This window comes from Arachis stenosperma, chromosome 3 (assembly GCF_014773155.1).
Source record: "Arachis stenosperma cultivar V10309 chromosome 3, arast.V10309.gnm1.PFL2, whole genome shotgun sequence".
Taxonomy (NCBI): domain Eukaryota; kingdom Viridiplantae; phylum Streptophyta; class Magnoliopsida; order Fabales; family Fabaceae; genus Arachis; species Arachis stenosperma.
The window spans coordinates 36,138,285-36,154,237 of record NC_080379.1 but is presented as its reverse complement, the minus strand read 5'-3'; the positions used below and the strand labels follow the sequence as shown (position 1 = coordinate 36,154,237).

Here is a 15,953-nt window from a genome sequence, read left to right as displayed (position 1 = left end):
TACCATTTTTAATTATACTTTAACATATGATAAATTTTTGTGATTTTCTCCGTTTGAAATAATTAATAAAATTCAGTGTTATACAAAAATTAAAGTTTTTATTCATATTTTTAAACTAGAAATCTAAATTTAAGAGTTGAAATTAGATTATAAAAAAATTAATCAGTTTATGTTATCTAACATGTAAATGGAAAGGGAGAGTACTATATGTATTCTGTAGAACAAAAAAAATCGATGACAGTATAAGTAATGTGAAAATAAAAAACATTGTGAAAAATGATAATTACATTTTTGATCAAAATTTAAAATAGTAGTTATAATTATCATTATTTAGTAATGGGAATAAGATAAAAAAGTGAAAATTGGATACGAAACTTTCTTAATCTCTTTATATATTGGGATAGAAATGGTTTCAACAACAAAAAATTGAGCGAAGATAATATTTACTAGATTTTTATAACTTGCAAAAATTAGCAATACCATATAATAATTAATAACATAATTTTATAATAAATAATCCTTATAATATAATAATGTTATAGGCTATAAATTAATATACGGATACTTTAATAGTTATAAATTATAATTATTATAATATTTATAATTATATTAATAAGGATATTAATAGTTATAATATTTATAATAAACATTATATAATAAATTATGATTATTATAATATTATGTTCATTAATAAGGATATTATTTATAAATATTTATAAGGATATTAATATCCTTATAAATACGTATAACTATTATAAATTATAGCTATTATAAGCAATTATGATTTTAATATATTTATAGGTATTATAAGTATAATAATAGTGATTTATAGTATAATAAATATCATTAATTTATAATTATTAATTATTTATAGGCATAATATAATAAAGATTGCTAATTATGTACATTACTAGCAGCTACTGTTCTCTTTTAACCCCTTCTGCAGCCATCGCCCAGCTCAACCACTGCAGCCCCTACCGTTCTGCAGCACCGCGTCAACCTCATCGCCGATTAGGTTTAGATCTATGTTCGTCGGCGTCGTCTGGTCATCGGACGCAGGGTTAAAGATTCCTCACCGTCGCCATTGTCGAGCCCTCTCTTCTCGTCGCCGTTGCCGCCGAGTTCACTCTTCTCGTCGCTGTCAACGCCGAGTTCTCTCTTATCCTCACTGTCGCCGTCGAGGTCTCTCTTCTACTCGCCGTTTTCGTCGAGCTCGCTCTTTGTCGCTGTCAAGTTCGCTCTCTGTCTCTCTGTCCCTTCCTCTGGTTTGCTTAAACACTATTTCCTGAGTTTGATTTTTCTTGTTTTGTTGATCTGTTCTTAATAATAATGAATTACTGATTGAGTTACTGGGGTAGTTCACTGAAATTGAGTTACTGAGATTTTGTTATTTTTTGCGTATTGTGAGTTACTGAGATTGCTATAATGATATTGTTGAGTGTTTTTCTGATGTCTCTCTGTCCCTACCTCTGGTCATCTATTCAGCATTAAGCACTTTTTGAAAAATTTGATATTGACTTTTTGCTTAATTTGTTCTCTTAATTTGTTGTTGATAATATTGTTTGCGCTGCTGGGTAAAGGTACTGATCATGAATTGTATTAGATTTTGTGAATTTTGTTAATTTTTATATGCTATTGTGAACAGGTTTTTTAGTTATATACTTTTTTCGATTAAAGATTTAATTTTTCAAGGGGCGTTTATTTTGATTTAGACTGAAATTAGAAAAACTATAAAAAATGGTTTCAAATAGTACATACATGAGACGCAGAAAAATAATGTTACTTACCAGGTTGAAGATCCATATAATTGGCTTTTGGTGTGAAAATTGAGGACTTCAACGAACTGAAAAACAAAAACCGAGTTTCATCGTGAGAAATCAAAACAATTTAATGTGAAACAGTTCAAGGTAGCATAAATAAAAATATTTACAGAGAAACCCAAAAAGAGGAGAACCAGATAGGTGTATTTGGCTTCAGAAATAATTTGTGCTGAACTTGTGTAAACTGATTGTATTGCTTATCAGTGAAATTTATTTAATTGAATAAGCACGTTTATATACCTTTGAGAATCACAGATTTTTATAACTGATTATTTCAACAAACTTTCGAAATTAAACCAATATTCTTTACTTTTTTGTTATCCTAACCGTTTAAGTCCATTTAAATTATGCAGGTGGTTCAGTTTACTTTTTTAAATAAGCAATATTTAACTTGTTTACGTTAATACCGTAACTTCATAACAGATTTGGTGCAACAATAAGGGAACAAATACATTGCATAATACAAGTTTAAAAGTGATTTTAAAATACATAAACAAACTATTTGAAATTATTAAGTTAAATCAATTTGTCAAATATTGTTGTGATCTCCTCCTATTTCTCCTCATTTTCTGTTTTATCCATACACCCCAAAAATTCTATATATTTCAAACTCTCACATCAGTTGCACATCATTCTCAGCAGGTGAGAGATTTCTCCATTTCAAACCAGTTACGTGAGTTCAGTTCCCTTTCTCTTCGAGAGTTTTTTTTCCGTTGCTGGTTAAACATAAGATTGTCTTTCCACAGTTAAGGTATATTGTTTTTCTTCTTTTGTTTATCTTATTTTAGGTTTCATTTACATAACATTCAACATTAAGTAATGTATAGTATCCAAATTACTCTAATTTAGCTCTATGAACCTCTCGTGTTACATTTCTGAATTGTTAAACTTTTTTTTTGTAAGATAAAAAATTCATTTTTTTTATCCTTAACTTGTATTAATCTTGTTCACTACTTTTTGGGTATATTATTACTTGTATTAATCTCATATTACTTCGACTTTCCATAGGCTACGAAGGACAAGAATATTGATTTCTGTTCATATGAGTTCATGTTTGCGGGTTTTTTTAATTGATTTACTTTGTTTAGGACATTTTTTTGTTTTAATTATTTAAAGGGACCGAATTTGATAATTTAGTTTACTTGAGTCTGCTCTCTCACATTATAACTAAGTTCTGATGACTTTTGAGTGTTCTATTGATATTTATCTTTGTACATTCTTTATGTTTACACAGTGCACCCGTGTTTTATCCACTCCTGTGCCAGCAGAGATTGCTGCAGAGCTGATTTTTTTGGGCGGTACACCGGACTCGTCAAGCGCAGGACCATCTTCATCTGGCAATCACGACCCGCAACAAAAATTTTGAATTTCAATTAATGTTCTTAGATACTTTTGCATTTATGTTGGTTTAGTCCTTTATGCTTATTTTATTCAACTTAAGCATTCTTACTTTATTTTGGATGATGTTATCACAATTTTGTTATATATGTTTAATTTGGTTTGTTATGTTAATTGAGCTGTTTAATTGAGCATATATGTTTTAATTGAAAAGTAAAAAATTAAAGTTTAATAAACATACTTTGTCAAAATAGGCGAAATAATAGAAAATCTAAAATTTGAATTCGGTGGCGGTTTTGAAACCGCCGCAAAACAATAATATGTTGTCTTCCTGTTCGACATTTAGCGGCGGTTACATTGGGAAATAGCAATTTTCCTCCATATACTGCGGCAGGTGATAACCGCCACAAAACCAAAATTGCATTTTGCGGCGGTTATTCCAGCGGTTGAATAAAACCGTCGCTATCTGTTTGGCCGCGCCCTATCTTCTGGCGTTTAATTAAACCGTCGCGAAATATTTTGCGGCAGTTCAAAACCGTCGCTAAACGGATCCAGGAACCGCCGCTAAATGCCGCTTTTGTATAGTGAGTTCGCCAAGCCATTTGATCATGAAGAGTCAATATCTCTCAATCAGAAAGTCCAAATTGCTGCAGCCCTAGCAGGAGCCCAATCAAAAGAAACATTAGCAAAACATCTCCAGCAAATCATGTAGATGATAGAAGAAGACAAAGCAAGCAAAGAATACCTTACTTCTTCAGCAGAATCCTCAAGTGATTATAATCAAAATGAAGACGATTGCTTCGGGGTCAATTTGGGAGAAGATTAGAAAATCATTCCAAAATTATGTCATATCAAAAAATTGTATCAACTTGTACTGTAGAAATAGTTCCGGTTAACATAACCTGTACTGTAGAAACAGTAGAATCTAAGTCTATAAAAGGAAACCTCAGCAACATTATGAGGCAGAGTTTTTAGAAACTCAATATTAGAGAGAGAAGTTAGAGAGAGATGCTCTGAGAATCCTTTGTAAGCCTTTTGCGCCTTCTTTCTTCAAGTTTTCTTCAATCCAATTCAATAAAGATTTTTCAATTCTTCAATTTCGTGTTTTTCATTTAAGTTACTGCATCTGCATATGTGTGCGGACTACCGCCACATCTAACTTCATACATACATACATACATACATACATACATACATACATACATACATATATATATATATATTACATCCCAATGCTCAATTCATTCCATATTACCCCAATATACAACCATATACAACCTCAATAAGCTTAACAACTTTAACTCACAATTAACCAAACTCAACCTCAAAATTCACATTCAATTTAGAATCATATACCCAACTATCATCATTCTCACCTCAAGTGCACCATAATCTATATAACATACTTCATATTCATCAAGCTATCATCATCATGGTTCATCATTAATTTCAATATCAAACATCAAAATTCACATCTCATGCTCACACAATAACTAATCAATCCAACCAACAATTCAACATCTATATACATCAAATTCAATAATTATCCTCATTATTTACTAATCACAATAATTCACATATTCATCCTATCCTACGGTTGACTAGCCTAAGTCTTCACGACACATTATATTTTAGTTACGAGAAATCGAAACCTTACCTTGGCCGATTCCTCTTAAAACCCGGAACGTCACAATTATCACTGTTCCTCAATATTCCAAAGCTCCAAGACCTCACCAAACAGATTTTTCAGCCTCTAAAGCCAACTTCAAGTCTCCAATACCACCAATTTATTTCCAAAAATACACAATTCAATCTAATTTCACAAAACAACACTAAAATTACCATATGATTCACTAATTAGATAACTTGACAAAGATTAAACATTCTTCACCTTACCAACGGAAGTTTGGGACAAAATGCAGCAAGTTCACACGGTTAATTTGATCTTAAGATACCAAAATCACATAATTCTTCAAAATAAAGTCTCAAATTTTCGAAATTAAGATGAGAAGATCTGGGTTAGAAAACTCAAGTTTCTTATAAAATTATTTAGTGAGTCTTGAAGAGAATTTTAAGACGAACGCGTGGCCACCGACGGCTCGTCAATCGGAGTTTCGAATCAAAAGTTATAAGGAATGGAAGTTGGAGCCAAGGGTTTGATATTTCTTCTCCCTCCTTTCTCAATTTCAGCGGGACATGTGATGAATGAGGGGAAGAGGTGGCTGTGTTCCTCAATTAAATAGGTGTTAGGTTGGGCCTTAGGCCCAATATGGACTCGGGAGTTTGGCCCGTTCGACTCAATTTTGGACCAAATCTTTTAAAATTAGTGTCAAAATTCATGTTTTAATTAATTCAACTTCATTAAACTATAAAATTTTATTTTCTGATTTTTTATTAATAGTTAATTTATTAGCTAATTATTTACTAATTTTACAGGTTTTACAGACCAAGGTCATGGCTGGCAATAGACGAACTCTATAACTCCCCAGTGAGTCCATGGAGGAGAGGAATAATGACACGATAAGGGGTTGTAATGTCGCTAAGGACGGTCGTATAATGAGCATGGTGAATGCTATGTCCTCCCAAAGCTGACACCAGAGTCCCAAGGGATGCACGACACTTGTTGGAGAGATGCCCGTTCGGGGGCACTGGAAATGACAACACTTGATTCATGCAAGAACATAGACATCAAGTTTAGAATCTCGAAAGAGAGCTGGTTGCCCAAGACTGCTATAGACCTGATTCAAGCCATGAAGCCACTCCAAAATGGAGTCACAGAGAAGTGATCACGAGGTCAGGAATGCGAAGGAAGCGTGAGGATAAGGACAATCACCATATGACCATTCCTACTATGGGAATTACAGGCCATTAAGTTAGGAAAGGCCTTAAGATGAGAAGAAAAAGAAATAGCATGAATCAGTAGTGATAGGTGCTACTCCTTTTGATATTAGGATCATCAAAGTATGGTTTAGAAAAATTTTTGACAAACTTACACACATGAGGTACGATGGCACAAAGGGACTTGCAAGAGCACATTACTACCTTTGATGCAAGGATGAACCAGGAAGGGGTAGCATATGCAGTTCAACGCTGTGCATTCCCGGTAACCCTAGCTAGAACCGTAATCCAGTGGTTTAACTTACTCCTTCAAGGGTCTATTTTGACCTTCTCAAACATCTCACAGAAGTTCACGACCCAGTGCACTACCCGGATAGTAAAAACTAAAAATTTGATAAATATTTTGCAAGTAACTCAACAAAGTGATGAATCTAGCTAGAAGTACTTAGACCGTTTAATGATAAATGCCTAAAATTGATAACCTAACGGACTCTGTAACCAGCCGCTACTTAACAAATGGATTGATAAAAGAATATTTTCAAAAGATTTAACCACAAAACTGGTATAGACGATGCAAGAAATACAAAACGTGGCAAGGGATTACATTAACGACGAAGATGTTAGTATGGTGGTAGCGGCCAACAAGAGATACCCCACCAGCCAACCGCCTCACCAACTGGTGATTACCTAGCTCGGCAAGAAAAGTTAAAAGGAATAGGCAGAAAAACTGTAACAACCTAACTTTCAGCACGTCATGACCAATTCTAATCATCAGGCATTACTATTCAGTCGACCTATGGGTTCTAGACTCGGAGTGTATTTGTATAATATTAATCCTGTTGTGTGCATTGTAAGCGGCTTTGAATATCATTATGGGTGAATGTGTGTTAGTAAAACAGATAATTATGTAGCAATCACACATACAGAGATGAATAGATTATACATAATGCTGCTAAAGCTTTCATATAGACATATGAAGGGTAACATAATCATACAAGTCATAAATATCTTAACCTATATGTAGACTCTCTTTGTCGTTAGTATGGTGGTGGCGCCCAACAATTGGCACCTCACCAGCCAACAACCGCCTTACCAATCGGTGAATACCTAACCCGACAAGAAAAGTTAAAAGGAAGAGGCAGACAAACTGTAACAACCCAATTTTCAGCACGCCATGACCAATACTAATCATCAGACGTTATCATTCAATTGACCTATGGGTTCTAGACTCGAAGTGTACTTATATAATATTGATCTTGTTGTGTGCATTGTAAACGGCTTTGAATATCTTTATGGGCGAAGGTGTGTTAGTCAAATAGATAATTATGTAGTAATCACACACATAGAGATGAACATATTATACATAATGCTGCTAAGACTTTCATATATACATATAAAGAGTAACATAGTCACACAAGTAATAAACATCTTAATCTAGACATAAACTCTATTCTTATATATATATATATATGCAGGAAATCTAAGTGAAATAATGGAAGAGCCATATAAAAATATTAAAGCCAGTATCAAAGCAAAACAAAAACTCAACAAACATGACAACAACCAAACTGCTTGCTTCAATAGTTTAGTGTACATGATTTCAAATAATTTAAATCAATTACATGATGTTAAAGAATTTAACATCAGATTATATAACAATGACATCAAATAATATAAGATTCATATTATATGTCAAAAATAAAAAAACAATATTTCATTATTCACTTATATCAATAGAATTCAACAATTCAGATTATATGACAATAGCAAAAATTCAACAAATCAGGGTATATGACATCAAATGAATTAAATAAAGCAGAATCTATGTATATTTTAACAAAAAATATAAGTTAGATGTGACCTTTTGTTGACCTGATATGAAATTCAAGCCAAGTTTAGTGCATTTTTCTAGATTTTGTTGAAATAATGTCAGGAACCACTTTCATGTATCTTTACACTCATTAGGAATTACAGTATATGCAATAACAAAAAAGTGGTTATTGGCGTCTTGACCCACTGCAGATAATAGCTGACCATCGTAGTAACTTTTTAGAAAACATCCATCTAACCCGATTAGAGGTCTACACCCATCCTTAAATCTTTTTTTACATGCATCCAAACTTATGTATAATTTATCAAAAAGTGGCAGCGACTCCGGCTGAGATATGACTTCCATCAAAGTTGTGCTCCTAGGATTACTCCGATGCAGTTCTTGCAGATAGTCACGAATCTTCCCATATTGAGCTTGTTCATTATCTATAACTATCTCTTTAGCAGCCTTCAGTGTCATACTTATTATTTTACCACTCATATGCACATTAATCTTCAATCATGTATTCCATAGCCTGTTTAGACTTCAAATCAGGCTAAGTAAGTAGCCTCTTCACCAATTTTAATGTTATTCAATGCCTATCAGCTAAGTTGGAACCATAATTCCTAGCACAATTGTGCTCATTCACCAGAGCTTTACTTAATAACTACCTTCTGCACTGTTCCAAGAAGTTAGGATCAACCAAGGGCACTGCTCACTTGCACATGGTGCTGTAACCCTCTTCTTTTCATTCTTGAGGTATACTACATCTTTTTCCCCAAACACAAAATAGTCCTTCAAAGCATTTTTCAAACTCTCCATTGTAACGAATGTTTGCCCAACCTTAAATTCAACATCTTTATATTCTGTCTCCTTGTTGAATGCATCAAATGCAGTCTTTCCTTCATCATCATCTGGCACTGAACTATTAAATGCGTCACTTTCATACTCATATGGCCTTTCATAATCAGAATCTAACTCAAGCGCATCACCCTATCCAAATTCACACTACCTCCTTTATTCTTTCTAACTCTAAGAATATGTGTCCTCTTCCTCCTAAAATATTTTTTCGAAGTCTTTTTCTTGGCTGTCCTAGGAGAAAGAGTTATGCCACTCTTACTTGAGCCAGCTTGATCGTGTATTTTATTTGGGCCAATTTTATCCATAATTTTTGGGCCAATCTTATCATCTTTTACTTCAGTATTTGGGCCTTAAGTAGCTCTTTTCCTTGGTGCACCCATTCTTCTCTTCTTCTTCAACCTCTCATTCTTTCTCTATTTTTCATTGGCTTCACTACTATCTGCATCTTCATATCCAAGAGGAAGAGGCTTGTATGACTCATTTTCAGTCGTTTCATATCCATCACCTGAAGATGATGAGTCACTTAGAATAACATTCTCAACTTGCTGCTCATTATCCACAACTTCAGGTACACTAACTGGATGATCAAAGTAGATATAAATTTCAATAGTTTCCTTGTTTCTACGCTTGTTATCCCTCATTTCATTTATTTCCGTATTACCATTCATTACATGCAAATCAAACTCAAAGTTAGGGGCCATGCTATCAAATCAATACATGGTCTTGTAATTTGTATAACCAAGCTCCCTCAGTAAAGCTTCCAAATCGAAGAAATTCACTAAATTAATATCAAGAGGTGACCATTTATTCACTTTCCCATTAACATAATCCATTTCACCTTGTGAATTTCTCTTAAAATTTTCTCTATGATGAAAAATAGGAACTACTTCAAACTCATCCATCTATAAAGTACATCTAATCAAATTTCATTTCAATTATCCAACTATAACAGTAATCTAAACCAGTCACAAGCAACATTATTTAGATAACAAATTATTTAGCCAACTTTAGAACATCATTCACGCAAAAAAAAAAAAACATTTAATAAACACTCCAACATCAACATGCAGTTGAAAAAAAAAAGTGAATATTATTAAACTTTAAAACTATAAAACTTTACACCAAACAGGATGGTGACAATAGCTACCTCCATTCAACGCCATCAATGACACTGTCAATTGTGTAATTACAATTGTCGTTTGGGACCCTATCAGCGGCTTTATTAGCACTGCATTCAGCACAACCGCCAAGTGTTTCATCGAACGTTTCTTATTTCAGGTGAAGAAAAGGACAAGGGTTTAGCATTTCTGTAAATAAAGGTTAGGATTTGGGGGTTATATGTGATCTTACAATGTTTTGTTTCAGTAGATAATTAAAAACAACGTCGTTTTTGAAAAATGAAAGGAGACAAATCGATCCCTGTCTATTCTTTCTAAACCAACGTAGTACTTAACTCTGAATAACCCTCCAGATTAACACCAATAAATATTATGTAAAATTTGTCTGTCAATTTTAATAAAAAATTATAATAGAAAAACCACCTCAGCTCATTTTTATCAGGAATAAAGGTCGAATTAGGAGTTTACTCTTAAAAAGTTAATAACTTACTTATATTTTTCTTTACACAAATTTTTGGAAGTGCGTCATTTTAAGTAAAAAAAAAAAAATTGAATGGTGTCCAATGTTTAATTTTATCCTTCATTATTCTCTCTCTTCTTTTTATTTTTAGTCTCACTTATAAAATTAAAAATAAAAAATTACAATTTATTCTCTCAATTATTAAAAAAAATTAGAGAAAATTCATTTCCCAAAATTTTCTAATCGAGTCCAGGAAAAGCCTAAAGCAAGCGGCAAAGCAACAAAAGACGCAAATCCTGTGTGTTGAAACCAACGACAGTAATGGCGCTTCTCAGAGCTTCTTTGCTGAAGATGACGTGCCACCGTAACGTTTGGCTTTCATCGGTCACACCACTTACCGTGTACCCCAACTCAATCTCCCTCCCTCTCCAGCCTCCGATGTTCACTCTCTCAGCTTCCGAATCCCCATCCCTTTCCTCTTCCTCGCACGAGCCTCAATTTCGGTGGAAGCCCATGTGCTTGTACCACACACAGGGAAAGTGCAACAAGGTACCAACTTCAACTCCTTCTTCTTTCTCACTAATCCTTGCTAATCCCCAATTTTATCCCTTGAGTTAGTTACACTTCTTTAGTTCCGGTCATCATTTGCAAGCTATCGTTGGAATCTTACATATAGTAAATTAAGTTCTAACATTTTAAGTTAGTGCAAGCTATGTAGCTAACCCCTAATTTGTGAGTTGTGATATTAAAGGGCTCGGTTTAAACAGTGGAATGGAGTTCCTTCGAGCTTTTCCATTCCCTGCTTTTCCAAAATCTCAACTCACAAACACACATGCTTAATAATCAGAGGAAATCGAAGGGACAAGGGTAACACGGTCATTTAGAGGGACTGATCCAGAAGTTACGAACGGGGTGGATACTACCTGCTATTACTTAATATGTGTTCCTTAGTAACTGACAATTACACAACAATGTGCAACTATGTCATTGTGAAAGAAACGTGGAAAAGAGAGGGTAGAAGGGTAGAGTTCGAATGTATAGGTTTTGATATGACATGACAATAACCGAGCACTCGCCTCCATAATGTACTTGATTTATTTATATGTGCACATTAAATCTGTCCCTGATTATATGATCAATTTGCACATTCTCAAAAGTGAAAGACTAAACTACAGATTGCCTTATATAGTTCATGAAGATGAAGTACTCGCCTTCCTATATGTGATTTAAATATTTCAAGATTAATCAATTTGTTCTGAGCATATTCTCTCTTTTACCTGCATATTGCTTAACAAATTCTCTCTAAAGGAATACATGTAGTTTAATCACAAGAAGTAGCAAATTGAGTACCAAAACAGACTACATAGCTGCTCCGGTTCCAGTACCAGCATTTTATTATTTTAGTGAGTATGGTTTTTTACTTTTTAGCACACATCAGAGTAGTGCTGCTTTGTCACCTCAGTAGATTTGAATGATTATATTTCATAGCCCACACTTGTTCAACCTGGTGCCATCACATCATTATGGGCTTTCCCAAATGAAGTCTCCAATGCTGACATGGCACCAGGATGAGGTATTTAATGGTTCAGGGATCTTGGTTCTTGATGTTTATTAAGAATAGGAATGTGGTGTTTGGATGTGATTTTTTTTGTGCCGAATAATCACTTTTTGGGCTGAAATTTTCAGCTTTCAGCTTTTTTAACTTCATAGAAAATTATGTTTGGGAATCACTGTTTCAGAAGTGGAAACAAGGTTATCTTTTCCCTAACAATGCAAAGTATCACCTGAACTGTTATCAATGTTCTTGTTCTGAATCATAAAAATTGCAGCTTAGAAGCTGAAAACATATGTCTATTGTATTGCTGGCAATTTTATGTGTGAGTAAAACATATATAGTTTTGTTGATGTTTATGCTTCTCCAAATTTGCAGATGGATGATCCTGTCCACATTGAGAGGTTCAATCATGACTGCTCCAGGGAGCTTCAAGTGGCATCTGCTGAGCGGCACAAGATATGCTCTCAGAATTTTGACTTTTTCCTTGTGCTTGATTTAGAGGGTAGGGTTGAGATTCTTGAGTTTCCGGTTCTAATGATTAGTGCTAAAACAATGCAAGTTGAAGACATTTTCCACAGGTTTTGATCTGCCACTTTATAGCATGTCTAGCAGGACTAGTGTCTTATGATAGCCTGAGACATTCTGTGTTTCTTTCATTTCTATTTTTTATTTTTTTTTGTAATTATGTACTACTGTTTTGTTTCCTCTCTTGTTCTTGAAAGAACATCTAAAGTGAAAGAAAGTTTAGATAATAACATGTTGAAATTTATTTATTTGTTTTCTTTTTATTCCCCCCGCAAAATGGTGATTATCAGAAAGTTCAACCTCTAGTTCTAGAAATTCTGTTGAGAATAGTTATTCATTGAACAGAAATAGTAAGTGCTTGAGCTTTCAATCCTCATGGGTAACAACTGGTTTGTGAATCGTGCAACATATTTGAGTTTAGTATACTTTGACCTCTTAATTATTATATTCTGAATTTAAAAATAAACTATTACTATGTGTATATGAGGATTAACATTTTCAAGATTTGTTCTGTTTATAATTTTACTTTTCCAATGTTCACTTAATAGGTTTGTGAGGCCCACAGAAATGAGTGAACAAAGAATAAATGAATACATTGAAGGGAAGTATGGAAAATTTGGGGTTGACAGGTATGCAGTTTGTTTTTCTCCCTGCCATCTCTTTTGTTGTTCAATTGTTCATGCTTGTCATCTGTGTAAAAGTCTTCTCGGTTTTTCTCATTTTTGTTTCTCCTATAAAAAGAAGTTTAAGAAGCAGGTAGAACAACTCTTCATGCAGTGCTGCTGCTTTCATACTATCATCTGTACATTATGGTTTCTTGTAAACATTTTAGGAGAGTAGTTTTTGCTATGATTTGATATTTTGATTAACAGCGGATTAGATTTGTGAAATATGATCGACTGATTGTAATTTCAGGATGACTGATTGCAAAAAGTCATATCCTTAGAGTGCTTACTTAAGGATTAATGCTGTTGCTACTGCCCACATTGTGTGCCACACTAATACCTTTTTAATTTATTCTAGGGTATGGCATGACACAGCGGTGCCCTTCAAGGAAGTTATTCAACAATTTGAAGCATGGCTGATGCAACGTCAATTGTGGAAAGGTGGGAGCCTTGATGGTGCAGCATTTGTAACTTGGTAATATTGCAGTTCCAGAGTTCACCTCTTTCACTTCTTTTACATTTTCTCGTTTGTAGTGTCATTTCTTCACATTAGTTTCAATATGTTTCTGTTACTGCATCTCGAATTTAGCAGTATATGTGTGTAGTATATGGTGGTTTCAGATTTAACCCCTTCATTTATAAGGAGAGACTAAGCTTAGAATTATTTCCTATCTTACATATCTTGAATAATTTGATTTGTTTTTGTATGGAATCCTTTTGCTTTTGCAGTGGAAATTGGGATTTGAAGACAAAGGTACCTCAGCAGTGTCAGGTGTCAAAACTAAAGCTTCCATCATATTTTATGGAGTGGATTAATCTAAAAGATGTATATCTCAACTTTTATAAAAGAAGGGTGAGTTTTTTTAATGTAAAAAGCTGAGGGTATGATTCTATGATATCAAATACTGTTTGCTTTTCCCATGATGACCTATAAAGTCTTGGGTACATGAATTGTCTAGCAGAGTGACAACTTGATTTAATACCATTATACCAATATAAGGTTGCATTATCCTGTAGAATTTTGATTTAATCCTAAACCAATACACTAACCGTTTCATAACCCATGTCTTTTTAGAAAATTTAACATATTTCTCGAGATACATTATAAAACTGGAAGGAGAGTGTGCGACTTGACTCATTGATTTTTGCGAGTTAGTTATTTAGTTGGTTATGCCAGTTCATTTAGTTAGAATGGTAGCTAAATTAGTTAGTCTTCCAGTAGCTTCCAGTAGAGTGTAGCTTGTGTAAATAGTGGCAATGTAACTAATTGGCAGTAGATGAGTTCATTCTCCCAATTTACATCAGCTTCATTCTTCTTTTCTTCCCTTTTTCTCCTCTCCTTCATCAAATTCTCTCTGTTTCCCTTCGCTCCATTTCTCATCCTTCTCTCAAGAGCTCACATCATAGAGATTGATGAGAGCTCCATCTTCTTAGCACGCAGTTTCCACAGAGTTTATTGGCTTGGTTTTGTCTTAATCTTAGTGGTAAGGGTAGATCAAAGATAGGAGCATGAAAAATGTACGACAAACAAGACAAAAAATGGAAATACTATATAGAATTCGTAAGCTTGAGCTTTTAGCAAGTTTCTTCCATTGATTGACTGACAGCATAAATTAATAGTGTAGTAAATATGCTATATATGAAATAGGCTATTTTTTAAAACTAGTTTTTGCATCTGATCTATTTGCACACTGATTTTCTTATGTTTTGTTTAATGCTAGTTTCTAAACTTAAAATGTTGTATCTTTTATGATGGATGGATTATAGGCCACAGGAATGATCACAATGATGAAGGAACTGCAAATACCATTGAGAGGAAGTCATCATCTTGGAATTGATGACACCAAGAACATAACCAGAGTATTGCAGCACATGCTACTTGATGGTGCACTCATCCAGATTACTGCAAGGAGGAATCCGAAGACGCCAGCAGAGGTTAACTTTCTCTTCAAGCACCGTATTAGATAGCGGCTTTGTCGTTGTCGATGTATTATGTATGTAACTTCTAAGTGATTTGTGTTTAAGTTCTGCTGGGTTTTCGAGTGTAATGATACTTGCATGAGTTGTCTACACTCTCAATTAATCCGAACCCAGGTAGCACAGTTAACTTGGTTTTGTTGACTTCATATAGTCGTGCTTGGTTAGTTAGTTATGTACAATTTGTAAATCTTATACATGAAGCATGTTTTTTTAAAAAAAAAGGGTTAATAAATGCTTGGTTGCGTAGGATTAGCAAGCTAATCATCACTTGATTGGTGAAACTGCTAAAGAACCCAAATGCAATGCAATCCTTTAACGTGATTTAACTGCGTTTAAGTTTTCTTTTTACATTTCTACATTAGTTTGTCATTTCAAGGAATGATTTTACTTTCTTGGGTGAGATTAAAGGCAAGCACAAAGAGATAATGGGGATGGGGTCTAGCGAGGTGTGTAAGTACTAATTAGTGTGTAAGTTTCATTTTTTCGTTTTTATCCCGGACATTTAGAATAAGTCCTCCTATTTGTGTCCCTAACGTTTAAATCGTCATATTTGTATTCCTAACGTTTATAAAAGTGATTCAATATTATCTTGTCGTCAATTACACATCATGAATTTTAGTTGGAGTTTTGAAAACCTCTTCTTGAAGTTAGAATACAAATGTTTAGGACAAAACCGATGTTCCATTAAAAATAATCCTGCAACATTTATATAATTCACTTTTTTAGAAACATAATTGAACCTCAACACAAATAGTAGGTACAATATTGAAATCATACACATTTAAGTGATACCAAATTGAGAATGAATATATCCAAGTGAGAATAATCGAAAAATACAATCTGATCTATTAGTATAATTGACAGTCGGATAATATTGAATCACTTTTATAAACGTTAGGGATACAAATAGGACGATTTAAACATTAGAGACAGAAATAGGATTTACCCCCAAATGTTGGAGACAAAAACAATATTTACTCTTT

The 15,953-nt window shown here is 33.8% G+C and overlaps 1 protein-coding gene across 1 annotated transcript; it reads left to right on the top strand.

Moving 5' to 3' along the window:
* The first annotated feature begins 10,511 nt into the window (after nt 1–10,511).
* On the top strand, nt 10,512–15,116 carry LOC130967845 (uncharacterized exonuclease domain-containing protein At3g15140). Its single transcript, XM_057892877.1, has 6 exons — nt 10,512–10,794; nt 12,176–12,378; nt 12,874–12,954; nt 13,349–13,465; nt 13,720–13,843; nt 14,758–15,116. Exons 1-6 carry the CDS (start codon nt 10,567–10,569, stop codon nt 14,956–14,958), a joined length of 954 nt encoding a protein of 317 aa, XP_057748860.1. The 5' UTR covers nt 10,512–10,566; the 3' UTR covers nt 14,959–15,116.
* The last annotated feature ends 837 nt before the right edge of the window (nt 15,117–15,953 follow it).